This window comes from Gopherus evgoodei, unplaced genomic scaffold, assembly GCF_007399415.2.
Source record: "Gopherus evgoodei ecotype Sinaloan lineage unplaced genomic scaffold, rGopEvg1_v1.p scaffold_144_arrow_ctg1, whole genome shotgun sequence".
In the NCBI taxonomy this organism is placed as follows: domain Eukaryota; kingdom Metazoa; phylum Chordata; order Testudines; family Testudinidae; genus Gopherus; species Gopherus evgoodei.
In genome coordinates, this window is record NW_022059807.1 from 1,691 (window position 1) to 26,862 (window position 25,172).

At 57.6% G+C, this 25,172-nt stretch overlaps 1 protein-coding gene and 1 pseudogene across 1 annotated transcript; one reads left to right on the forward strand and one right to left on the reverse strand.

The window, feature by feature from the left end:
- Window positions 1-1,910: 1,910 nt before the first annotated feature.
- LOC115639887 (PHD finger protein 1-like) lies at window positions 1,911-10,109 on the forward strand. Its single transcript, XM_030542823.1, is given in 17 exon segments — window positions 1,911-2,026; window positions 3,313-3,516; window positions 3,592-3,673; window positions 4,005-4,100; window positions 4,183-4,292; window positions 4,608-4,756; window positions 5,990-6,085; window positions 6,354-6,422; window positions 6,502-6,625; window positions 6,973-7,040; window positions 8,292-8,327; window positions 8,329-8,436; window positions 8,833-8,968; window positions 9,059-9,162; window positions 9,244-9,303; window positions 9,740-9,801; window positions 9,804-10,109. Coding segments are annotated over 16 exon segments (1,737 nt in total). The 5' UTR covers window positions 1,911-2,026; window positions 3,313-3,327; the 3' UTR covers window positions 10,052-10,109.
- Window positions 10,110-10,913: 804 nt separating this feature from the next.
- On the reverse strand, window positions 10,914-12,654 carry LOC115639888 (annotated as a pseudogene).
- Between the last annotated feature and the right edge of the window lie 12,518 nt (window positions 12,655-25,172).

A 25,172-nucleotide genomic window follows, 5' to 3' on the forward strand; every position in this document is an offset into this window, starting at 1 on the left:
GGGCCCCGGGAGCCTCTCACCAGCTATCGCCTCGGCCGCGCTAGTTTAACTCTTCTAAGCCTCCTCCGACCCCTTGCGTCATTCGAATTCAAACCGCCCCCACTGAGCCGCCGCCCATGGCTGCCGAGCGTCTCGCGCTCAGCCAATTGGCTGGTAGCTTCCTTGCGGCCCCGTCCTCTTCGAGATCCAACCAATCTGCTGTTTTCACCTTCGCGATTGGCCGGCTCATCCCGAGCCCCGACCAATCGGCGGCCTCCTCTTACCAACAACCCACACATGACCCAGTGGAGTTGCCGCTGTGGCCGCGCGCTGCAAGAACCGAGGCTAGTAGAAGGCACGCGCCAACCGGCCAACGGCAGCCTGGGGGCGGGGCTAGGGGAGTGGCAGGAGTAGGGTTTAGGGCCTTGGGCTGAGGGAGAGAAGGGGAGGGGCATGAGTCTGGGGAGGAAGCAGTGGGGGAGGGGCATGAGTCTGGGTGACAGGGGCAGTTGAGGGGAGGGGCAGGAGTAGGGGTAACGGGCAGTTGAGGAGGGCAGGAGTAGGGGTAACGGGCAGTTGAGGAGGGCAGGAGTAGGGGTGATGGGGAAAAGGGCAGGAGTCTGGGTGACAGGCAGTTGAGAGGAGAGGCAGGAGTAGGGCTGATGGGCAGTCGGGGAGGGGCAGGAGTAGGGGTGGCAGGGGCAGTTGAGGGGGGCAGGAGTAGGGGTGATGGGCAGTTGAGAGGAGAGGCAGGAGTAGGGGTAACGGGCAGTTGAGGGGAGGGGCAGGAGAAGGGGTGGCAGGGGCAGTTGAGGAGGGCAGGAGTAGGGGTGATGGGCAGTTGAGGGGAGGGGCAGGAGTAGGGGTAATGGGCAGTGAGGGAGGGGCAGAAGTAGGGCTGATGGGGAAAAGGGCAGGAGTCTGGGTGACAGGCAGTTGAGAGGAGAGGCAGGAGTAGGGCTGATGGGCAGTCGGGGAGGGGCAGGAGTAGGGGTGGCAGGGGCTGTGGGGGAAGGGCAAGAGTTGGAGTGAAGGAGGCAGTGAAGAGGCAGGAGTAGGGGTGATGGGGTACGGGCAGGAGTAGAGTGATGGGCAGTGGGTGAGGGGCAGGAGAAGGGCTGATGGCGGGGGGAGAGGCAGGAGTAGGAGTGAAAGGGGCAAGGGAGGAGTAAGAGTAGTGATGACAGGGTGGGGGAGAAGGGTAGGGGTGAAAGAGGCAGTCAAAGGGGGGGAGGGGCAGGAGTAGGGCTGAGGGGAGAGGGAGGAGCAAGGGACATTGGAGAGTAATGTGGAGGGGGCAGAAGGGGAGAAGTAGAGGGTGGGCAGGGGCTGGGGGGGCAGGAGTGACAGAGGAGAGGGTGGATCCAAGAGGGAAGGGGCCTGGAGAAGGGAAAGAGGCAGCTGGAGGGCAGTTAACAGCAGGGCAGGGCAGAGGGTTGCTGAAGGGGATGACAGGGCAGGGAAGAGGATGCACAAAGTTATGGAGGGGGGCAGAATGGGATCGTTGGCGGGCAGGGAGGAGACAGGAGGGACCCCAGGGCTGGTTGCAGAAGAAGATGCGGGGCCTTTCCCGCTGTGGCCCAGGGTTGGGACTGGCTGGCTCAGGGCACTGGGAAAGGATTCCAGGGCCTGGCCCCTCTAGATGGAGCTGGACATGATCCCACCCTGGCTGGCGCAGGGAACTGGGATCATAAGAGGTGGAGATCACCCCCACCATAGCTGTCGTGCTGTGCTCCACTGTCAGTGCAGATCCGGAGGAGGGGGGGTCCTGAGGGGGGTGCCGAGGGCCTGCTCTACAGGCAGCGCCAGGAGGGGGGGTGTTAGGGGGGGTCCCCCCCCAGCGTCTCTCCGCATCCCCCTCGTTCCTCCCTGCTCTGGCGGCTGCTGCTGCTGCGTCACTGGGCTCAGCTCTAGGATGGAGCCGCGAGGGGCCTGCTCTTTAGCCCCTGAGGGCCGGGGCAGCCTCCTCAGCCGTGAGAAGCCCCCCTCCCCAGATTGGGGAGGGGAGAGAGCCGGCCCCCACCCTCACAGGAGACTCGGAGACCTGGTAAGGGCAGGAGTGGCTGAGGGAGGGAGCACCCCCTCCCCCATACAGAGGAGAGAGATGGGCTGCCCAGCTACAGAGAGCCCCTCCATCCTCTCCCCAAAAGGAGACACCCCCAAATCAGACTTCCTTCATGCCCACCTGAAAGCTCTCACAACTGAGATACCCTCAGTCTGAGCGAAACCAGATCCCAGACCCACCCAGAGGGCCCTCCTGAATCTGAGGCACCTCCAGATCCCAGACTCACCTCAGAGAAGGCCCCCTAATCTGAGACACTCCAGAGAGGGGCCTCAAATCCAGGACACCCTCAGATCCCGGGGCCCCTGAATCAGAGACTGCCCCAGAACCATCCCTGAGTGGGCCCCCAGATCCACCCCAAATCTCAGCCCCTCACTGAGACCCCCCAAATCCAAGATTTTTTACCTCCCAGAGAGGGTCTCCTGAATCCAAGACACTCCCAAGGTCACAGAGTTCCCCAGAGAGCCCCCCACATTTGGACACCCCAAATGTCAGATCCTCCTGAGAGATCCCTCCCAAATTAAGACACTCAGATCCCAGACCTCCAAAACAGTGCCCCCTGAACCTGGGACACCTCCAGACTCCCCAAAGATGCCCCCCAAATTTAAGACCCCCAGATCCCAGACATCCACAGAGAGGCCCTCCCGAATCTGGGACACTCCCAGATTCTAGATCCCCCAGAGAGATTACTCCAAATCCAAGACATCCATGGATCACAGACCCCCTGAAAGTGGCCCCCTACCTCCAAGACATTCCTGGATCCCAGACACTTTGGGGTGGACCTTCTGAATTTCAGACCCTCAAGACTGGGCTCTTCAGATCTGAGAAACTGTCAGATCCCAGAGCAGATCCCCTGAATCTGACAGATCCCCAGATCCCAGCCCCTCCCAGAGAGGACAACTCAGGATCCCAGTCACCATAGTGTTCAGTCAACCAGATCTGAGATACCACAGAGAGGGCCCCCTGAATTTGGGACACCCCAGATCAGGCCCCTTAGGTCTGAGACACCCCTAGAGAATCCTTCCCTAGTTCTAATCTCCCTCCAAGAAATGACCCTGGTTCTGAGACATTCTTCACTCTGGAAGTCCCCTAATAAATGGTACCCCATATCCAAGGCTAGCTCCCAGATCTATGACCCTCCTCTCACACAGAATATGCCTCCTTGCTATGTAAAGGAAACTCACAGGAGTGGATGCAGTTGCTAGGAATGAAGAATCCTGGGTTCTGCCTGAGCTCTGGCAGGTGACTGACCATCTCCCCTCACATGGCAGATTGGTCACAATGTGATGGCGAGCGAGCCACCTGCTCAGACTTCCCGGGTGACACGCACAAGCTCCCGCCTGACCTCCGGCCCCTGGAAACGCCCGGCTGCCCTGGTCGCTTCTGTGGCTCCCAGCCGGCCCCGCTTCTGGGAGGGGCAGGATGTGCTGGCCCGCTGGACCGATGGCCTGCTCTATCTGGGTACCATCAAGAAGGTGAGTGAAGCCCCCACACACACTAGGGCCACCTCCTCTGACTGTCCCCGCACTCACTCCTCTCTGCTCTGGCAGGTGGATGCTTCACGGCAGGTTTGCCTGGTGCAGTTTGAGGACAATTCCCAGTTCCTGGTGCTCTGGAAGGACATTAACCCTGGTGAGCACTGGAGTCCTGATGTCTCGCTGTCAGCCCACAGCCCCAGCTCCGCCACCATGCCCCTCACTCCAGGCCCACAGTCCCATGACTCCCACCCCCCACAGCTCTGCCAGTGCCCCATAGTCTTGACCCACAGCCCTCTCAGGTCTGCTGATGCCTCTTATTCCCAACCCATTGCCCCTCCTCTTACTACCCCAGCCCTGGGCTCCCTCCACACACAGCTCTACCGGTACTCCTCAATCCTGATTCACAGCCTGCAGCCCCCTGCTATCCCAGTCTTGGGCTGCCCCCAGCAAGGCATTAATTGGACAGGTTCCATTCTCTCCCACAGCCGCCGTGCCTGGAGAGGAGCAGATCTGCTGCGTGTGTTACTCGGAGTCCGTAAGCCCAGAGAACCAGTTGGTGCGGTGTGAGAAATGTGGGCACAGTAAGTGGTGCTCCCCTCCTCCGCCATCCCCTGGCCATTTTGGGACCCCCTTTCTTCTCTCATCAGCTTTCTTCCCTTGCAGCCTACCATCAGGAGTGTCACCTGCCCAGAGTGCTGGATGCGAGCAGCGATGGGGCTGGGGTGCTTGGTGCATGGATGTGCCGGCAGTGTGTCTTCGCTGTGGCCACCAAGGTGAGCATGGGGCTGGTAGCTGTGGGAGACCAGACGTCATCCCCTTGTGTCCCCAGTGACGCCTTTGATAAAAAGGGGGTGGGGCGTCCTGATTCCCATTGTCCCCTCCAGAGCAAGTGCCCCCCCCAACTCCTGCTCTCCCCGCCAGCAAGTTAGCCTTTCTCATTCCCATCCCCTTATGAGTCCCTTTCCCCCCAGCAGGTGCATCCCTCTGATTCAAGCCCCCCACCCCCCTTCCTGTCCTTCTGTGGATGGATTTATTTGTTTTGTGTCCAGCCTGTCTCACACGCCCTCTCTCTATTCTCTCATTGGCAGAGGGGTGGTGCACTCAAGAAAGGCCCCTATGCCAAGGCCATGTTGAGCATGAAGCTGGTGCTGCCCTATCAGCTCAAGGCTCTGGAGTGGGATCCAGCACACCTGACCAATCGGCAGCAGTGTTACTGCTACTGTGGAGGCCCTGGAGAGTAAGTTCCCCTTCTGGTCCTGCAGATTCCTGAGGTCAGCACTTGCCCTTGCATCTGCTTCTTTGTGACGAATAGCAGGAATCAGGAATGTTCCTGCTCCTGCCAAAGTGGGTGTCTTGAGCAGCAGGATATCAGATCTAGATTGCAATTAGGCCCCTCAATTTGGATCCTGATAGAGCAGGTAACACCTATCCACTGCTTCTGCCCCAAAGGGGTTTCTAACTTGAGAGAGAAATTATCAGGAGACTTATCTAGCTCCAGCAAGATGATTTGGATTTCTAGAGCTAGCTTTGGACTGGGAGGAGGTTCTGGACTTGGAAGAGGTTTCTAGAGCAGGCTTCATACAGGGAGGTCAATTTCGAGAGCAGGTGTTGGAGCCAGAGATTTCTAGAGCAAGCTCAGAACAGGGAGCATGGTTTCTAGAAGTGGTCTTGTGACTGAATGAAGTCTCCACAGCAAAGTCCATGGTGGGATGGGGGTTCTATAATAGCTAAATATGGGAGGAACTTTTTTCTGTGACCAGTTCTGGTTTGGGAAGATGGTTCTGAAGTGAGCTCTGAACTAGTGGTTTCTAGATTGGGTTCTGAAGTTAGATACAGTTTCTAGAAAAGAGTCTGGAGTGCTTTCTGGATTTGGATTTTTCTGGCATGGGAGTAGCACAGTGTTTATAAAGTCAGGTCAGGTTTTTACAGGTCCGTGAAGCAGCTTGTGTTGGGGTAGGCTCTTTTCTTGAGCCAGGCTGGGTGTTACTAGAGCAGGATGATCCTTGTAAAACAAATTCCCCAAACAGCTTCCAGCATGAGATTTTTCCAGTACAAATTCCAGACTGAGTGGCTGTAGACTTGGATGAAGTTTCTGCAGTGAGTTGTGTGCTGGAGGGGGTAGGTTTCTACAGCAGCTTCCACCAAGGGGGAGAGATTGTTCTAGGCTTGATGAGATGGGGTTTCTGGACTAGAAGGTAGGTTTCTCGCAGGGCTTTGGAGCTGTGCGCCAGCTCTGCTCCAGCTAAAAACCTGCAGCTCTGCTGCTCCGGAGCTGGGCTCTGCTCCAAAGTCCTGGTTTCTGGAGCTGCTCATGGGGTGGAGAGGAGTGCATTTCTAGAACTGGGTGGTGCCTGGAGTGGATCAGCAAATGCCTCAGGTGAACTCCTTTCTCTCTCTATTTGGGAGGGTGCTGGGTCCCTGGCAGGCTGCCCCTCAGTCATGTGCTCACTCAGCCTCCCTCTCTCCCCAGGTGGAACCTGAAGATGTTGCAATGCTGCAGCTGTGCCCAGTGGTTCCATGAGGCATGTACCCAGTGTCTGAGCAAGCCACTGCTTTATGGAGACAGGTGAGGGGGAATGGAGGAACTCAAGGTGGAGGGCTGAAATCCACTCTGCCCCTTGTGGAAACAGGTGAGGGGACATGCAGGGACTGAGGAGGGAAGTGAGATTCACCCCACTACCCTGTGGACATAGGTGAGAGAACAAGAGGGAGATTCAGGGGTGGGGAGGTGAGATCCTCTCACTCCCCTACGCAGACAGGTGAGGGCACATGCGGGGAGAGGTCCCTGAGATCCAGGATTAATTCCCCCCTCACACACCTCGGATCTCTTCCAGATTTTATGTCTTTGAGTGCTGTGTCTGCACTGGGGGCCCTGAGAGCGTACGGAGACTTCCCCTGAGATGGTGAGTCTGGTTCCCTCTTCCACATCTCCAATACATGTCCCCACCATGCCAGAATTGACCGTTCCCGCTCTCCCCATAGGGTGGACGTGGCCCATCTCATTCTCTATCATCTTAGCATCTGCTGCAAAAAGAAATACTTTGACTTTGAGCGGGAGATTCTGCCATTTGCCAGCGAGAACTGGGACAACCTGCTGCTGGGAGAGGTGGGCTGTGTGTGGGAAGGGGGCTGCAGGGAAAGTGGACTGTGAGGGGTGGGGGGAAGGAAACAGGGCTAGAAGGAGCAGGGGGAAGTGGTGGGGAATGGGGCTGCAGGAATGGGGAGCAGGGGGAAGGGGACAGGGCTGGGGGAGAGAGGTGAGCAAGGAGTGGGACAGAGAGGGAGGTGGGGGACCTGGGTGACAGGTACCCAGTGAGAGGATAGAATGGGGTGGAAGGGACTCTAAGGGCTGGCTGGGCGGATATGCTGTGGGGGCAGATGGAGGAGGCAATGGAGGGTCTCTGGACCATGGCCCTCACGGATCTCTCATCCATTCTCATTTGGTCCTTGCAGCTCTCAGATACACCCAAGAGGGATCGGTACAGCCAATTGCTGAGTGCCCTGAGCAGCCACAAAGACAGGTGGGAGGAGCTTTTGTAACACTCTGCTCTGCCTGTGTGGCCCCTGCTTCCACATGCCTGCCATGCTCCGCCACTGCCTCTCGCTTACCTGGAACCACACTGGCAGGGCCGACTTTAGGCCAATTCCACCCCAAATCGGGCCCCACGCCGTGAGAATCTCTTCCCTGGCTAGAGGTGCCTTTTTAATTTTTACTCACCTGGCGGCGCTCCGGGTCTTCGGCAGCACTTCGGCGGTGGGTCCTTCACTTGTTCTGGGTCTTCGGCGGCACTTCGGCGGCGGGTCCTTCAGTGCCACCAAAGATCTGGAGCAAGTGAAGGACCTGCCACCGAAGTGACTTGCCGAAGACTCAGAGCACTGCCCAGTGAGTACAAGCCCCACATGTTTTTTTTAACGTGGGGTTTTTGTTTTTGTTTTTTGTTTTCCCTGCCAGAGCCCCATCGAAACTGTTCAAATTGGGCCCGCACTTCCTAAAGCCGGCCCTCACGTGTGCTGCCATGTCCTCGCACCCACGCTGAATCACACTGCCCCGGCACACTCTGCCATGCCGTGGCATCTACCTGGACCTACAGCAGCACTTGCATGTGCTGCCACTCCCTTGCACCATCTCTGAATCATGCACCATCTCGTACACTCCACTATGCTGGCCATCACATGCTCTGCCATTAGGGTGACGACAGCAAGTGTGAAAAATAGGGACGGGGGTGTGTGGGGGGGGTGTAATAGGAGCCTATATAGAAAAAGACCCCAAAATCGGGACTGTCCCTATAAAATCGGGACATCTGGTCACCCTATCTGCCATGCCCCTGCACCCACACGGCATCATGTTACCCCCTTGCACGCTGCACCCTGCTGTCCCACGCATGCTCTGCCACTACCTCCCACTCACCTGGGACCATGCCAGCTCTTTCATGTGCTGCTACTCCCTCGCACCCTCACTGAATAGCACTGCCCCCTTGCACACACATGGCCCTCACATGCTCCACCATGTCCTCACACCCACTCCCATGTGCACCAGCCCTTGCATGCCCCTCCATGCCTCTCCGCACTCTTCCACCCACCTGGAACCACGCTAGCCGATGCACACATGCCATGCCCTAGCACCCACATGATACTACCTGTCTTCACGGGCTCTCACAGCACACCCACTCAGTCATGCAGGCTCTTGCACACCCCTGCATTGCCACTACTGATGCTTTTGCCTGGGAGCTGTTTGCCCTGCAGATCTGAGTCTGGTCTCTCTTCTTCTCCAGGTTTATTTCAGGGAAGGAGATCAAGAAGCGGAAGGGTCTTTGGGCTCCACATACGAGTGCCACCTCCTGCACCTCAGTGCCCTGGGGGCCATGGTGGCTCCACAGCTCAGCAGCCCCAGGGGCAGCCCCCTCTTACTGACAGCAGGTGAGCAGCCTCAGCTGCCCCAACTCCTCCTGCCCCACACATTCAGCCACCATTGCAGGGCTCTAGCAGGGGGTTAGGGGGCAGTATAGGGGTGGAGAGACAGGGGAGAGGGCATGGCGGGTGGGAGTGCAGGGACACCACTGAGATGATGTGATGAGGAACTGAGGGAGAGGACATTGGGAGCTCCCTCCCGCATTCCCCCTGAGGAAGTCTGTGGGGCCCAAGTTAGGTCCGCAGCAGCAGATACAGTATTGTCAGGAGGGGGCCCAGGGCCTTGGCAGGTCTCTGTACCTTGCCTCCCCGTTCCTATCAGGGTCACTGACCCAGTCCTCTTGGGCTCCTAGTGGAGCAGGCGCGGCCCCCTGCGTGCTGTGCAGATAAGGGGGTCTCTTACAGCTTCCTTTCAGGGCAGGGCAGCAGTGGGGCAGGGCGCCGGAGGCTACGGAGGCGCAAAGTCCCCCCAGAACCTACAGACACCATGGAACTGAGGAGCAGCAGGGAGAAGTGGCAGCTGGACAGAGCCCTCACCCAGGTACGCCATAGCCTCCCGCATTGCCCCAGGACCCACCCCCGGGCTTTGGGGACCCTCCCTGGGCACCCCACTGATTGTCCATCCCTGCAGGAGGTGGTGGAGACCCCAGTCAGTGCTAGCCAGACATACTGTGGCTACAGTGGCACCTCCAGCACCTACAACTTCCGCCGCACTGACGCCCGCTGCCTGGAAAGGTGAGGAGGGACCGGCAGGGTGGGGGTGCCACCCTGTCCAGCCCTCCATTCACCCCATTTCTCGCTCTTTCTCGCCCACAGTGCTCCCATCAGGATGTTTGCCTCCTTCCACCCATCTGCTAACACTGCCCGGACCCTGAGGTGAGGGGAGGCAGGGACAGGGGCAGCTCCCAGGGCATTACTTTCTCCAGAGCCTGTGCTGCAGTGGGGTGTGCTTTTGGGAGAGCAGCCCCTCTCTCCTAGAAGTAGCTCAGAGGCCAGTTTCTAGGGCAGGTCCCCAAGGGATGGTATCTACTCCAGGGCAAGGAATGGGACATTCTAGAACAAGGGCTGTGTTCTCTATGCCACAGACTGGGTTGTTAAGTGGTTCTAGAGCAGGCAGAGGGCAGAGAGGGACCGTTCTAGAATTGATTCTGCTGGGTAGAAAGGGGTTCTAAAAGTGGTTCGGGCCAGGATGGGGAAAGCTCCACCCAGGTTAGTGCTTTGCAGGTACTTTCTGAAGCAGGCCCTGGCTGGGACTGGGGCGGGAGAAGCATTTCATGGTGCAGGCTCCCCTGATCCACCTTGTTTTATACAGGAGCACCACTGCCAGCCCGGACTCCCGTGAAGCACCTGCGCCAGAGAGCGAGAGCCCTGAGCATCCCCTGCCCACACTCCACTGCCCCATGCAAACTACCCAGCCCCCACCACCAAGCACCAGCTGGAGCCCCTAGCCTCCCCTTCCTCCTCCAGTGCTCTGTGCCCAGGTCCTGCCCCCACCAGCAGCAGCTACTTTGGAGCCATGGGGCGCCTGGCTCGTGGGGAGGCTGTCCGCATCCTGGCCCGCAGGGTCACCCTCGATGGCACTGTCCAGTACCTGGTGGAATGGGGTGGAGGGGGCATGTTCTGAGTGGGAGGGGAAGTGCTAGAGACAGCCCCTCTATTGGGGCTGCAAAGAGTTGGCCTTCTTCTCTCTCTCCCCCCCCTACACACACACACTGAGCAGAGTGCAACTCCCAGGAGCCCCCAGGACAGAGTGCAGTGTCAGGCCTCTCTCCTGGGAAGGTGATGGGTTTGTCCTTCTCTGACAGCAGTGGGGACTCTCACCCTCAGCTTGGATATAAGGCAGGAACTGCCTAGTCCTGCTCAAAGAAGGGCCCTAGGATGGATGGGGGGGCGGGGGCATTCCCTGCTCTCACCAGGCAAACTTCATTGTATTCAAAGGGTTTATTTTCTTGTTCTGTTTTTTATTATTCTGTAAAATTCTATTTAAAGAAGTGTGATGGGGGGAGGACAGAGCTTGAGGCACCCTGCCACAGTGGGGCTGTCCAAGGCAGAATGGGGGCACAGGACTAGGAGGTGACAGCTCCCCAAGGCCTGGGAGGAGAGGGGTGCTGCCAGCACAGTCATCCATCCTGCTTGTAATCTGCTGTACAGATGGCATATGTTCCCCTCCCCCAGGCCAGCTGTGCCCTCTCCCCCAACCCTGTGTGCTGATGCTGTTGTCACCACCGCCACTCTGACTGTACAAACTGATACCTGCAATAAAGAGCTTGCTGCAGCCAGACTCAGCCTGGTCATTGGAGGGAAGGCACCACAGGCTGCTGTGTCACAGGAAGGGCTAAAACCCAGGAGGCCAGCTTCCACCCTTACGACTCCATGCTTCCCCCTCAGAGCCAGAAAGGGAACCCAGGAGTCCTGGAACCCAGGCGACATCTCGCCCTCCCAGTACACCAGGGCTGCGTGTGCTGTGAATGAGGAGTGAACCTTGGTGCATTGGGGGGCAGTTTATTGGCTGCAGGTCCATCCCCCCAAAAAAATTCCACGGAGGTGAGTCCTGTTCCTGTGGTGTCTCAGGACAGGGGAAATTGAGGCAGGGTAGGGGCAGACTGTCCCCTGCTGTGGGGTAGGGGGGTCTCACTCTGGCACAGTCTCCCCAACCCACTGCAGATATGGTGCATTTCCCTGCTGGATGGGCAGCGCAATCACCTCTGCTACTTCGTATGGGTGCACGGACCTGTAGGGAGATGGGGGAAGTCAGAGGAGGTGGAGCAGGCAAGGATTCCCCAGTAACACCCCCAGGGATTCACCACTCTGCCCCTGCCACACACACCCCTCATGTCCTCTCCCCAAGCAACTGTCCTGCAACACACTCTCAGCCTTCTCTCGAGAGAGTCCACCCCCCATTCCAGAAATTCCCTAGGCCCATCCCCACCAGCAAGCTCCCACAGGGTGGAGACAGAATGACAATGGACTGACCGGACAAGGGTCAGCGCTGGGATCTGGGAACTGGGTTTTGATCATCTGAGGAGAGAGAGATGGTGAAAGGTGTGCGGGGGGTTCCATTGGCTGCTCCCTCCCCCCCACCCCAACATGCAGGGCAGAGCCCAGGGTTCTAGAGCTTCCCCACTGCCTACACAGGCAGGGGATTTATGCCTCACTCCACAGCGACCCTCCCCACATGGCCCCTCACCAGCAGCACCTCCCTGTCCTCTTCGATCTTCCCCTTCCACTCGTATCTGAAAGAAACCAGCAAGGGGAGCTGGTGAAAGGGTTACACAAAGAAAGCCTGCCCCAGTCAGGGAGGCCAGGCCAGTCCCCCAACTCCTCCCGTCCCAATTCCAAGCCCACTGCAGTGACCATAGAGCCTGGGAACTTGCCTCCTGCACTCACATGGATGTGATCTGAGGCATGATGTTGACACAGGCAGCCAGGTGCTTCTCTACCATCGCCCTCAGGACAAAATACAGTCAGTGTCCTTCATGCTCAAAGTCCCCCACTCCCCTCCCAGAGTTGGGATAGACCCCAGGAGTCCTGGCTCCCAGCCCCTGCTCTAACCCACTGGCCCCCCACTTCCCTCCTAGAGCTGGGGATAGAGCCCAGCTCCACCTTGCAATCTCCTTGCCCACTTTCTCATTGGGGCAGGTGACGAAGGCAGCTGACAGGCTCCCAGGGTATAGGCTTCAGCCGCCATGGAGGAGAAACGCTGATACACGGTTCGGAGCAGTGAGACCATCAACAGGGACAGCAACAGCACCTGCGGCCAAGAGACAATGAGAGTAAGGGCCAGACCTGAGGGACTGGGGTGGGCCTCGCTAGGGAAACCCTCCCCCCGCAGTCAGTGCTGCCCCAGGTTAGCACTAGGAGGTGTGCTGTGCTGTACTGCATCGCCAGCGTAAACAGCCGCTGAACACCTCCTTCCAAGAGGCGGCTGCATCTCAGCGCTGGGCCAGGCGTAGACCCACACGGGGCCAGCAGCAGTCAGGCTTTACTCACGCAGCAGGCAGCTTTCATCGGCGCGTGTCGCTGCCACCGTCCTGCGGGACTCAGCTCAGGGGACTGTGACCAGCCCTGCAAGGGCAAACAGCCAACTGAGCCAGCTCCCCTAGTGGCAGGCCTGCCTGCGAGGGGCGAGTACCCCCTGCAAGGCCTGGGGCACTGCGCGGGCACAAACACACACTACAGCTCCTACCTGCCCCCGGCTCTGCTGCTGCAATCTGCACTGGCCCCGCCCTCCCCCTTCACGTGACCCAGGACAGCAGCATGCTGCTGCCTAAACCCCGCCCCATGAGTCACGGGACCATGTCCCACCGACCCCATGTGCCTCCCGTCTCCTATATCATCAGGGAGGACCTGTCTCTCGGTGGGGTCGTTCAATCTCGAATGCAGCCCCTTGTTCTCCCAGCCCTGGGTTCCCTCGTGCCACAGATCTGCCAGTGCCCCTCACTCCCAACCCACAGTCCCCTGGTACCCAGTCCTAGTTATTCACTCCCCCAGCTCTGCCAGTGCCCCTCACTCCCAACCCACAGCCCCCTGGTACCCAGTCCTAGTTATCCACTCCCCCAGCTCTGCCAGTGCCCCTCACTCCCAACCCACAGACCCCTACTACTGAGTCCTGGTCGTCCCCCCACTCCCCCCACACACACACAGCTCCGCCAGTGCCCCTCAATCCGGACTGCAGCCCCCTACTACCCAGTCCTGCCCCCACAGCTCTGCCAGTGCCCCTCAATCCGGACACGCAACCGTCTCAGTAATCCCTAATCAAATAGTTTTGCCTCTCAGTTCCAGGGGCTGGATGCTTAAGTGAGCAGGGAACTCCCAGCTGGGCCATTGCTAAGTGGAGAGAGAGCAGTGACCCAGGTCCAGCTGCTGCTCCACTTGTCCTAGATCCAAGCCCATCCTACTCTATCCATCCGACTAGATCCCACTCCACTCCTCAAACTGGGACAGAATCCAGGTTCCTGACCCCATCCCCTCGCTATAATGCTACTTCCCCTGACACCACATCCAGCACCCCAGCCCTGGGAATTTCTGATCCCTGCTCTCACACCAGATCTAGCACCCCCACTCCCTCAGCACTCCAGAGATGCACACTGACAGTGCTCCAGCTCCCCTTGATAGGGGTCCAAGCTGTGACATTTTGGGGAGGAACTGTGGCAGGGTAAGCTCATCCCCATAGCCAGGGCCGGCTCCAGACCACAGCACACCAAGCACGTGCTTGGGGCGGCATGCCACGGGGGGCCCTCTGCAGGTTGCCCGGAGGGCGGAGGTAGGTCCGGTGGAGCTCCTGCAGGCGTGCCTGCGGATGGTCCACTGGTCCCATGGCTCCGGTGGAGCATCCGCAGGCAAGCCTGCGTGAGATCCATCGGAGCTGCAGGACCGCCGAGGAGCAGAGCGCCCCCCTGCAGCATGCCGCCATGCTTGGGGTGGTGAAATTGCTAGAGCTGGCCCTGCCCATAGCATCTCCTTATGGGGCACTAGGCCACATCCCACAGGTTTGGGGTTAACAGTGCCCAGGGTCTCCCCATCCCCAGAGGCTGCTTGGAGCTGGGATGGGAATGGGAACCCCGAGGTCCAGGCACGGCCTGCCCCCAGCATCAAGGTAAGGGGCCAGAATGAGCTGCTGCAGGGGGATGACTCTAGGGCTCATTAGAAACACATCCATTCAAACACCGACACTCCTAGTACACAACAACCCTCGTGCCCCCTAAATCACGAAAGGACACATCCAAACAGGGGCTGAGGGGGCAATTGTGCCAGGGCCTGAGATCAGGAGCCCCCCCCCATAAAAAAATCTGTAACTGGGGTGTTACATAGTGAGGATTCACCCTTGTTATGTTGTATGTATGCCTATGTGAGTCTTACTGTTTTGCATGAATGCGGTGTGTGCCTCAGTTTCCCTTTCTATTATGTCTAGGTGGTGGGAATAAGCCTGTGTGACTTTTGCAGGGGTTGCTCCAGCTGCCTGCATAGATGCTATGGCCACCCCTTCTTAACCTGAGATCCAGGCGGGGATGCAAGACAAAAGCTGGAGGAGGAGCAATGGGCAGGACAGAGGCCAGGCAGCTGGAAGCGAGTCAGTCTCAGCTGGCTTGGGGTGCAGCGAGAGGACCAGAGCTCTGGCTCTGGGCTCCCTTCCCATCAAGTTGGACTTGGCTGAAAGTCACTTATTTCTCTGTGTGTTCCATTCTATGCATCCGAAGCAGTGAGCCGTAGCTCACGAAAGCTTATGCTGGAATAAATTTGTTAGTCTCTAAGGTGCCACAAGTACTCCTGTTCTTTTTACTTATTTCTCTGCTAACAAGTTCTGTTCTACACTGTGTTCCTGTTGACTAATAAACCTTCTGTTTTACCGTCTGGCTGAGAGTCACTGCTGACTGTGGAGTTGGGGTGCAGGACCCTCTGGCTTCTCCAGGAGCCCCACCCAGGTAGACTTGCTGCAGGAAGCACACAATGTGGGGGGGATGCTGAATGCTCTGGGGTCAGACCCAGGAAGTTCAAAACTGTGTAAGCTTCTTGGCCTGGAGACATGCTCAGAGAAAACAATGAAGGTCCTTGTGGCACCTTCGAGACTAACAAATTCTTTGGGCATAAGCTTTCATGGGCTAAAACCCACTTCATCAGATGCCTGGAGTGAAAAATACAGTAAGCAGTATAATATTACAGCACATGAAAAGATGTGAGTCGCCTTACCAAGGGGGGATCAGTGCTAACGAGGCCAATTCAATTCAGGTGGAAGTGGCCTATTCTCAACAGTTGACAAGAAGGGGTGAATATCAAGGGAAGGAAAATTACTTTTGTAGTGCTAACGAGGCCAATGCAATCAAGGTGGATGTCGCCTATTTCCAACAGTTGACAAGGAGGTGTATCAGCAGGGGGGAAATTACTTTTTGTAGTGACCCATCCACTCCCAGGCTTTATTTAGGCTTAATTTGATGGCATCTAATTTGCAAATTAATTCCAGTTCTGCGGTTTCTTGGAGTCTATTTGAAGTTTTTTTGTTGAAGAATTGCCACTTTTAAGTCTGTTACTGAGTGTCCAGGGAGACTGAAGTGTTCTTCTGGTTTTTGAATGTTACAATTCTTGATGTCTGATTTGTGTCAATTTATTCTTTTGCATAGAGACTGTCCAGTTTGGCCAATGTACATGGCAGAAGGGCATTGCTGGCACCTGATGGCATATATCACGCTGGTAGATATGCAGGTGAATGAGCCCCTGATGGTCTAGCTCAGTGATTCTCAAACTTTTGTCTGGTGATACTTCACATAGCAAGCCTCTGAGTGTGACCCCCCCCTTATAAATTAAAAACACTTTTAAATATATTAATACCATTATAAATGCTGGAGGCAAAGCGGGGTTTGGGGTGGAGGCTGACAGCTTGTGACCCCCCATGTAATAACCTCACAACACCCTGTGGGGTCCCTACCCCCGGTTTGAGAACCCCTGGTGTAGCTAATGTGGTTAGCTCTTATGATGGTGTCCCTTGAATAGATATGGAAACAGAGTTGGCAACGGGGTTTGTTGCAGGGATTGTTTCCTGGGTTAGTGTTTTTGTTGTGTGGTGTGTAGTTGCTGGTGAGTATTTGCTTCAGGCTGGGGGTGCTGTCTGTAAGCAAGGACTGGCCTGTCTCCCAAGGTCTGGGAGAGTGAGGGATCATCTTTCAGGATAGGTTGTACATCCTTGATGACGCGCTGGAGAGGTTTTAGTTGGGGGCTGAAGGTGATGGCTAGTGGCGTTCTGTTACTTTCTTTGTTGGGCCTGTCCTGTAGTAGGTGACTTCTGGGTACCCTTCTGGCTCTGTCAGTCTGTTTCTTCACTTCACCAGGTGAGTACTGTAGTTTTAAGAACACTTGATAGAGATCCTGTTGGTGTTTGGAGGGGTTGGAGCAAATGCAGTTGTATCTTAGAGCTTGGCTGTAGACAATGGATCGTGTGGTGTGGTCTAGATGAAAGCTGGAGGCATGTAGGTAAGTATAGCAGTCAGTGGGTTTCCGATATAGGGTGGTGTTTATGTGACCATCACTTATTTGCACTGTAGTGTCCAGGAAGTGGATCTCTTGTGTGCAGTGGTCCAGGCTGAGGTTGATGGTGGGGTGGAAATTGTTGAAATCCTGGTGGAATTCCTCAAGGGCCTCCTTTCCATGGATCCAGATGATGAAGATGTCATCAATGTAGATGTAGTAGAGTAGGGGCGTTAGGGGACGAGAGCTGAGGAAGAGTTATTCTAAGTCAGCCATAAAAATGTTGGCATACTGTGCAGTCATGTGGGTACCTATAGCAGTCCCGCTGACTTGAAGTTATGCTCAGAGAGAGGAGGCTTCCCCAGAGTCCTGGCTGGCTTCATATCGAGTAGTTCCAGAGCTTCGCCCCGGTGAGGGTGGGGCCCCAGTGAACATGATATGCCAGGGTCCCAATGTCTTGATGGGTCTCTCTTAATCCACAACATTTCCCTAATGCTTAACACACAATGCACATCCCTGAATACACACTATGCCCCTAACATAACATAATACCCACTCCAATGCACCTTCCTTAACACACATCCCACCACTCTGATATGTCCTAACACACCATGCCCCTCATGAACTACAACACACACACCTAATACTCAACACACTCTAACCTCCATCACACAACACAATATGCTCCCAATGCACTCAAACACACCAACACAAAATATGCTCCTCTAATATCTCCTAACGCACACAGCCCAGTGCACCATACTCTACGCCGACACACAATCCTGCCTTGTGTATGCACATCCCTAAAACGTGCCCACACACCAAGCCAGTATTGGACACAGACAGGTCTGTGCACCCAGCAAACTCCTCCACAATAATCCACCCCACCCCATGCACTCACAAATGTGTACACTTACCCTACATGCACACCAGCGCATCCACTCAGAGACCAGCATGTGCACACACTGCCTGGATACACCAAGAGCCTGGAGCTGCCCTAGAAACACTCCCCTAGGGAGACAGTCTTCTCCTGACCCACTAATGTGGAGGCTGTTACACAACCACACACTGATTGGTGACATCACACCCCCTCTGCTCACAGGGGTGGGGAAGCTCAGCTGCCCCGCAGGGAGAAGCCAAGATGCACACTCACCTTTGCCCTGCAATAACATTTGCCCCCTTCACACTCACCCTATCATAGAACAGAAACTATCATAGAATACTAGGGTTGGAAGAGGATTCAGGAGGCCATCTAGTCCAACTCCCTGCTCAAAGCTGGACCATCCCCAGATCCCTAGGTGGCCCCCTCAGCGATTGAACTCATAACCCTGGGTTTAGCAGGCCAATGCTCAAACCACTGAACTATCCCTCCCTCCCTGCATGCACACTCACTCTAAATATACACTTGCTCTTTCTCTGCACACACACACTCATCCTGCATGCACACTTGCTCCACACACGCCATCTGTGCACTCACTTTTAATGGAAACTTGCACACAATCATTCTCAACCCACACACACTCCCACTAGCTCTGAGTGTGCTTATCCAAGGGGGGGACACCCTCCACACTTGAACTAATTCTGCATGCACACTCACTCTTGCGCCACACACAGGCCCATTCACCATGTGCACACTTACGCTCTTCCGTGCTTGTCCCTTGCACTGAGATTCTGCAGTCACACTCCCCCATGGGCACTCCCACTCAACCCCCATGCACTCTTGCCCAAGGCACACTAACCCATGTACCTTCACACCCATCCTAATCACATTCACCCTGCACATACACTCAACCTCCTCCTGTATACATACTCGCTTTGTGCACACTCACCCTGCATGCAAAAGTCCCCTGCACACTGACCCTCAGCCTGCACTCACATGTACTTGTTGCCACACTTGCCCTACCCTGGTGTATCCATTAAAGGCAGCTGCCCTCTACTCAGAACAGCAGACAGCTGTGGGGATGGCTTGGCACAGTATCAAGGGCCAGGGTTTGGTGCGGGAAAGGGAACAATACTCACAGAGTACTAGGGAGCAGGGCTGGAGATGGTAGAAGGGCAAGAGGCACTGTGGGGAAGACCAGGCCCATAGATCTGGGAGCGGGCAGGAACCATAGATTTGGATGGTGGGGTCAGGTGTTCCGGAGGGGCATAGACCTAGATTGGGGCCAGGTGCCACAGATCTCAGTGGGGGTGGGGGGGGCTCTGGGAGCAGTGGCCATAGAGCTGGATGGGGCCGGGAACTTGGGGGGGGGGGCAGAGGCCATAGAGCTGGATGGGGGCAAGGGACTTGAGGGCAGGCGGAGGCCATGGAGCTGGATGGGGACTTTGAGGGGTAGGAGGTTTGGAGAGGCAGAGGCCATAGAGCTGGATGGGGGCAGGGGCCATAGAATTGGATGGGGGCAGGGGGCTCGAGGGCAGGCAGAGCCCATACAGCTGGATGGGGACTTTGGGGAGTCGGAGGTTCGGAGGGGCAGAGGCCATAGAGCTGGATGGGAACTTTGGGGGATAGGAGGTTTGGAGGGGCAGAGGCCATAGAGCTGGATGGAGGCAGGGGGCTTGAGGGCAGGCAGAGGCCATAGCGCTGGATGGGGACTTTGGGGAGTAGGAGGTTTGGGGGGGCGGGGGTCACAGAGTTGGATAGAAGTTTTGTAGGTTTGGGGGGGGGGGGGGGCAGGGGCAGGAGCCATAGAGTTGGATGGGGGCAGGGGCCATACAGCTGGATGGCGAGTTGGGGGAGGGGGCAGGTGCTATAGAGCTGGATGGCAGCTTTGGGGGGCCGGTTCCCGGCGGAACATGGCTCCAAACCCCACGTGCCCCAGCCCCGAACACACACACCTCAACCCGGGGGTGGTGGGAGCAAAGTTTAAAGGGGACGCGACAGCTCCCTTTTCTGTCGGCCGCACGCGGCGCCCACCCCCACTGCAGCTGCCGCGCGGCCGCCTTTAAGAGTGGGCAGCGCGCGGGGCCCGTGTGCGAGGCTGGAGCGGCCGCAGCTTCAGCACCAGCATCCGCGGCAGCAGCATCCTTCGGCGGCGGCGGCGGCGAGCGGGGGAGGGGGAGCTCGGCTGCGGGGGCCCGGCGGGGCCCAGCCAGGCAGCGTGGGTGGGAGGCGGCCCCCCCGCAGGCCTGGCCGCTCCTACTGCATCCAGCACCGCCCCGGCTGCTGCTGCCGACCCCTCGCACCCCAGTCACCTCAATCCCCTGTTTCCCCGACTCCCTTCCACCCCACTCTTCCTCGCCCCCGGCACCCCGATCCCCTGTTCCTCCAACCCCCTTGCACTCTTCCTAGTCCTCCTGGCACCCCGACCCCTGGCACCCCCTGCGCCCCTGTCTCCCGGATCGCCCAGCACCCCTGCTCCCCGGCTCAAGTCCTCGTCCCTGGATCCCCCTGAGGTCCTTGCCCCTTACCCCTTTTTCCCCCTTCTCCTCCTCACTCTGGGGATTCCCCCCCACCCCACTTTCTCCTGGGTCGTCTTCTCTCCTCCCAACCTCGCCTCGTCCATGACAAGCGCCCGGGACTAGCGAGCGGCTGAAGGAACCATGTCCTATGTCCCCTTTCGAGGTAAAGGATGGGGTGGGTTCAGCTGGGGTTGAGCGGTGGCACAGCTGGGGCCTGTGGGTTCTGGAGACTGAGGGGGTCTGGGGGAAAAAGCAGGCTCACCTAGGGCAGGTGGAAGGCACTGAAAGGTTCTTCCAGGGTCTGGGCTTGGGAGTGGGGCAGGGAGGGCTGTGAGATTGGAGAGGAGAAAAGGGTTCCGACCAGGAGCAGGGCAGATGGGGGGAGGTAACTGGGGCAAGCAGCGTTAACGAGAGAGTGGGCACCATATCTGGGACAAAGGGCACTGGAACTTGGACAGGAATGGGAGGGGTCACCTGGGACCTGGGACGGGCTGGAGGGTCAGGGTTCTGCTGGAGATATGGTGTGTCCATCTGGCTGGAAGGAGATTCTGGTTCACCTGGGGCAGGTGGGGGGCACTGGGAGGTGACTGGGGCCTGTGGGGGCAGAAGGGGATGATTGTGTGTATGTGGAGTCCTGGGGGGTACTGGGGGTCTGTGGGGTTTGAGCAATGGGGGAGAATGAGGTTTGCCTGGGAGAGGTAGCAGAGGCATAAAAGGGACTTCTCTGAGGCCTGTGGCTCTGGAGAGCACTGGGTGGGGAGCTTCATGCGGGGCCTGCAGGCTCAGGACTGGAGGGTGGCTCTTTGGGGGGGTCACCTAGGGCCTGTGGGCTCAGGACTGGGTGAGGGGAACATCTGGATGCAGTGTGAGAGATGGGGGTCACATGGGGCCTGGGGAAACAGTGAGGGATGCCAGTTCATCTTGAGGTGGCAGGGAGTATGCTTGAGGGGCCATCCAAGAGAGTGAAGGGTTCTCCTGAAGGGTCTGTCCCATGGTTGGGGGGAGGCAGGACAGGGCACTGGTGGTTGCCCCAGGACCTGTGGGGCAAGTGGGGAGTCGGAGGCGAGATGGGAGGCACTGGATGGTATCCTGGGGCCTGTGAGGTCTGGGGTTCGGTTGTCTAGGGCAGGAGATGGTGGCATTGGGGTGTGCTCTGGGCTCAGTGAAGTCAGGGGCTGACAGGATATGGCGGTGTTGGTGGCAGGAGGTGGGGGAGACTGGATGGTACCCTTGGACCTGTGGGGTCTGGGACTCATGGAGTCTGTGGGGAAGGGCAAAAGGAAGTTGGCTCTGGGGTTGGTGCAGGGGGCTCTGTGGGGTTGGGAGAGGGTGGGCAGTGGGGTGGAACATGAGGGAGACAATGGTTAAGGGGTTAAGGGTTCACAGTGTAGTCATTGGGGGCTTGGAGAGTTCATCTGGGCTAGGGGGTATGAGGGTCAGGCTCAGTTGGAGAGGGGGATGTGTGGGGAGGCTGTCCAGGGACTGTGGGGTCTGAAGAAGCTGTGAGAGGAAATATCTGGGGTTGGAAGTGGAGTGGGGGTAGCCCAGGGCAGGTATTAAGAAGGTGGGGACTCTGAGGAGGAGTGGGTGTGGGGGGTTACCTGGTGAACCTTGGGGTTGATGAATAGTTGGGGGCAGGGGATACATCTGGGAGCAGCTGGGGGTGGGGGAGACAGAGGAGGTGCTGAGGTTATCTGGAGAGCTTGCTTATTGTTCACCAGGTCAAGGAGTAGTAGAGGGTAGCGGCGGGGGGTGGTCACTGCCTGAGGCCTGTGGGTGGGACCATTGTCCAGGGCTGTGGAGGGAACAAGGGGGTCTGGGGGCAGTAAAGGATAGTGGATGCACTGTCTAGATCTGTGGGGGCCATAGAGGTAGCTAGGGGATTCGGAGGGCAGGAGAGGGTTGTGGGTGCGCTGCCCCGGCCTGTGGGGGCTGTAGGGGTAGCAAGGGGATAGGGGGTCAGTAGAGGGCCTGGGCAAGGACCCCATTACCTGTGGGGCTGTTGGGGCAGCAAGGGGATCGGGGGCTGTAGAGGGTACACTGCCCAGGTCTGTGGGAGCCATAGGGGTAGCTAAGGGTTCGGGGGGTAGGGAGGCTCCTTGCCCAGGCCTGTGGGTGCAGTAGGGTAGCTAGGGGTTTGGGGAGCAGTAGAGGGTAGTGGGTGCACTTCCCAGGCCTGTGGGGGGAGGGGACCTCTAGTGGCTGTGGGAACAGCACATGATGCCTGTAGCCAGGGTTGGGAAGTGTTGCCTGTGTTGGCTGGTGGGTTCTTAGGGCTGGATCCAGATTGGTTGCTGGGATCCTAGCATCCAGGGAGGGCCCTGGGGGTTGTTCTCTGCAGCTCATCTCCTCCCCCACACTTGTTCCCAGCCCTTGGCCTGGTCAGGGCCCACTCTGAGGTATGGGGCATTGGCCCCATTTAGGGGGCTCTGGCCCTTGATGTGAGGCTGGTGCAAATCCTCAGGAGACCTGTGTGACCCACTTTCCAGCTGGCCCAGAAAGCACCAGGGGGATGGGATTTGCATGCCACTTGTGATGTCACATGTATGGTCTGGATATTCCACCAGAACCCCTCCACCCTGACACCTGGCTCTTAAAACTCCTGCTGTCCAGACACCTGGGTCCAAACCCCTCCTCCTGTCCCCATGTCCTTGGGCTCTGGGCCCGAGGGAGTGTCGCATCCTCTGTCTGATCCCCATGGCCCAACACATCTTCCTATTGTGCCCAAGGTAAACATAAGCCTCACCAAGGTGGTGCCCCAGTGTCTGGCCTGCAAGTGCCAGGAGGTGTGGGGGAGGTGAGACCCCGGGCAAGGCTAGGATTAACTCCCCATGGCTAGCATGACTGGGGCTGCAGGAATGGAGTAGGGGACAATCTCCCCTCTGTCAGTGCTGACCCCAGTGCAGTGCCAGGGAGTGCTGTGCTGCAGGGTCAGGTCAGGGAGCACTGGGCTGGGGGAGAGGACATGAGGGGTGTGTGTGTGCTGTGCTGAGGGATGGGGACACCCTGGGGGAGGTGGAGACTCCCATCCCAAGTGCCCCATAATTTATTATGCTAATTTATTGTGGCTCCAAAATAGAAATATTAATGAGGGAATAAACATAGCACCTGCCCCATCATACTTGCTCCCCACAGCACCCTCTGGGAGAGGCTGGATCTGGAGTAGCTAGGAGCTCCCCCCCAAGCCAGCGCCCTGCCCTACTCCCCACAGCGCCCCCTGCTGGGAGAGGCTGGATCTGGAGTAGCGGAGAGCTCCCCCCAGCCAGCGCACTGCCCCACTCCCCATAGCACCCTCTGCTGGGGGAGGCTGGGGCTGGAGTAGCTGGGGGCTGACCCCTGCTTTGGGGGATGCTGGGATGAAATACCCCCCACGGTCTCTTCCCTGCACTCAATGTGTGGAGGTGGTGGGATGCGGTTGCTAGGTAACCCCATTGGAGGATGCTCCCTCCTCCCCCCTCATCCTGGGCGGGGGGACTGGCATGAATTGAATCCCCAGAGCATGGCAGTGTCGTGAGCTGCAGGTGGTGCTGGGGGGGGGGCACTAGGGGCCCTCTCCATTTAGGGGTAGGGCATCTTCTCCCCAGTTAAGTCGAGGGATGGGGCAGGGGAAGGGCCTGTATCTGTATCTTTGAGGGGAAGGGTGTGTCTCCTTTCTCTCTCTGCCAGGCTCCCCCCCTCCCACATGCTCCCTGGGCTGTCACTTCCTAGCACGGATCTCCAGGCACGCTCAGATCTGATGGGACAGTCAGCCCACACTGCGATGCCAGGGCTGGGGCGGAAAGGGCTGTGCTGGGATTCTGAGGGGATGGAGCAGGAGATGTGGGCCTGGGGGGCCCAGTGCTGAGTCAACCCCCCCCCATGGAGGAGGATCCAGGAGCTAACAGGGACACCAGCTTTTAGGAGTGGCTAGGTCCTTGGGATACTTGGCTATTCTATGCAAATTATGTGGTGAGCTTATTTGCATTTTTACAGGCAGGTCAGTTGAAGCAAGGAAGCATTGTGTATTTGCATATAATTTGCATATTATTAATATCCAGCTTTGTGTGGAATGGTATGGGTTCAGCACTCTGTATCTCTCTGCAGCCCGATAGCCCCACACAGCGCGACCATCTTCCAGCTGGTTGGGGGCTGGGGTCATGGGGCAGTTCTAGCTGTGCCCCAGGCAGTCCTGGGTGCTCAACTGAGCCTGCCATGAGGGCAAAACAGGGCTGAGCCTGCTATGGCAGCCAGAGCCAAGCCCCACCAAGCACTAAGGAGTGGGCCCTGCTGCCCAGGGGTGGCTTCAAGCTGGTGACTAAGAGAAGAATGGCTTGGTCTGGCCCTGCCCTGTGGCTGGGCATCTAATCCTCTCCCACTAGGGCCTGGGAAGAGCAGGCTCTCAGGAAATTGAGGCCTGAACTCTAACGTAGGGTTGGGTTCCTCTGCCCTCTGGACACCCCCTAGCCCCACTCTCAGCCCTTAGCCTGTTGCCAGTGAGTGCCCAACAGTGCACCTTAATCAAAACATGAGCAATCCCAGGCACACAAAGGTAGGAATTGGAGTGTGAGCACACCTGGGTGCTCCCGCACTACGGGTCAGTGCGAGGATAGTAGTTATTGCAACCTCCTCATGCTGACTTGGGCAGGATCTTGATTGTCTCCCACCCACCATCCCTCCTCCTGCACCCATTTGTTCCCAACCCTCCCTGGACCCAGACCTCTGTCCCTGCACAAGCTTCTTTCCCTCCATTCTTCCCCATGCCTACTTCTCTGCCTCCACACGTCAAGCCATCTGTCCATCCCTACACTTACCCTTCCATCCATCTCCACATGCTCGTTCCTCCAGCCTCCTATCTGCCTTGGTAAAAGGAGTTTTCAGATTGCAAAGTCCACTACTGGGAGTGGGGGGACTTCCAGGATTCATGTATCCCATGCAGCCTTCTCTTGGTCCCCCTGTGCAAATGTGTTATGAGTTTGACATGGTCTGGAATGATGTCTTTGCACACTATTCCCCCTTCCTTTCCCATCCCACCCTGCATGAGCCGCCAACAGGATCTGAACCTTCTAGCTATGGATCACAGACTCTCCCAAGGTGCTAAAGGATTAATTGGAAGCTATGTGACCAGCTGCAGAGGAGGATGCAGCAACTGCTTTGCCCGAAGTTTGCACAGCGATTAACAAGATAGCAGCAGAAAGTTGGGAGCCAGGACTCATGGGTCCTCTCCCCAGCTGCATGGGGGCGGAGGAGGGCATGGGTTCTGCTGCTTATAGCAGTAGGGGTTGGGAGGCAGGACTCCTGGGTTCTAGCCAGGGATAAAGTCAGTGGTATGTGGGGAGGAGTCAGGACTTGTGGTGTCCCTTCCCACAGACTATGTGCTGTTCTCAGGGGAAGCCCCCCTGCCCCGTGTGATC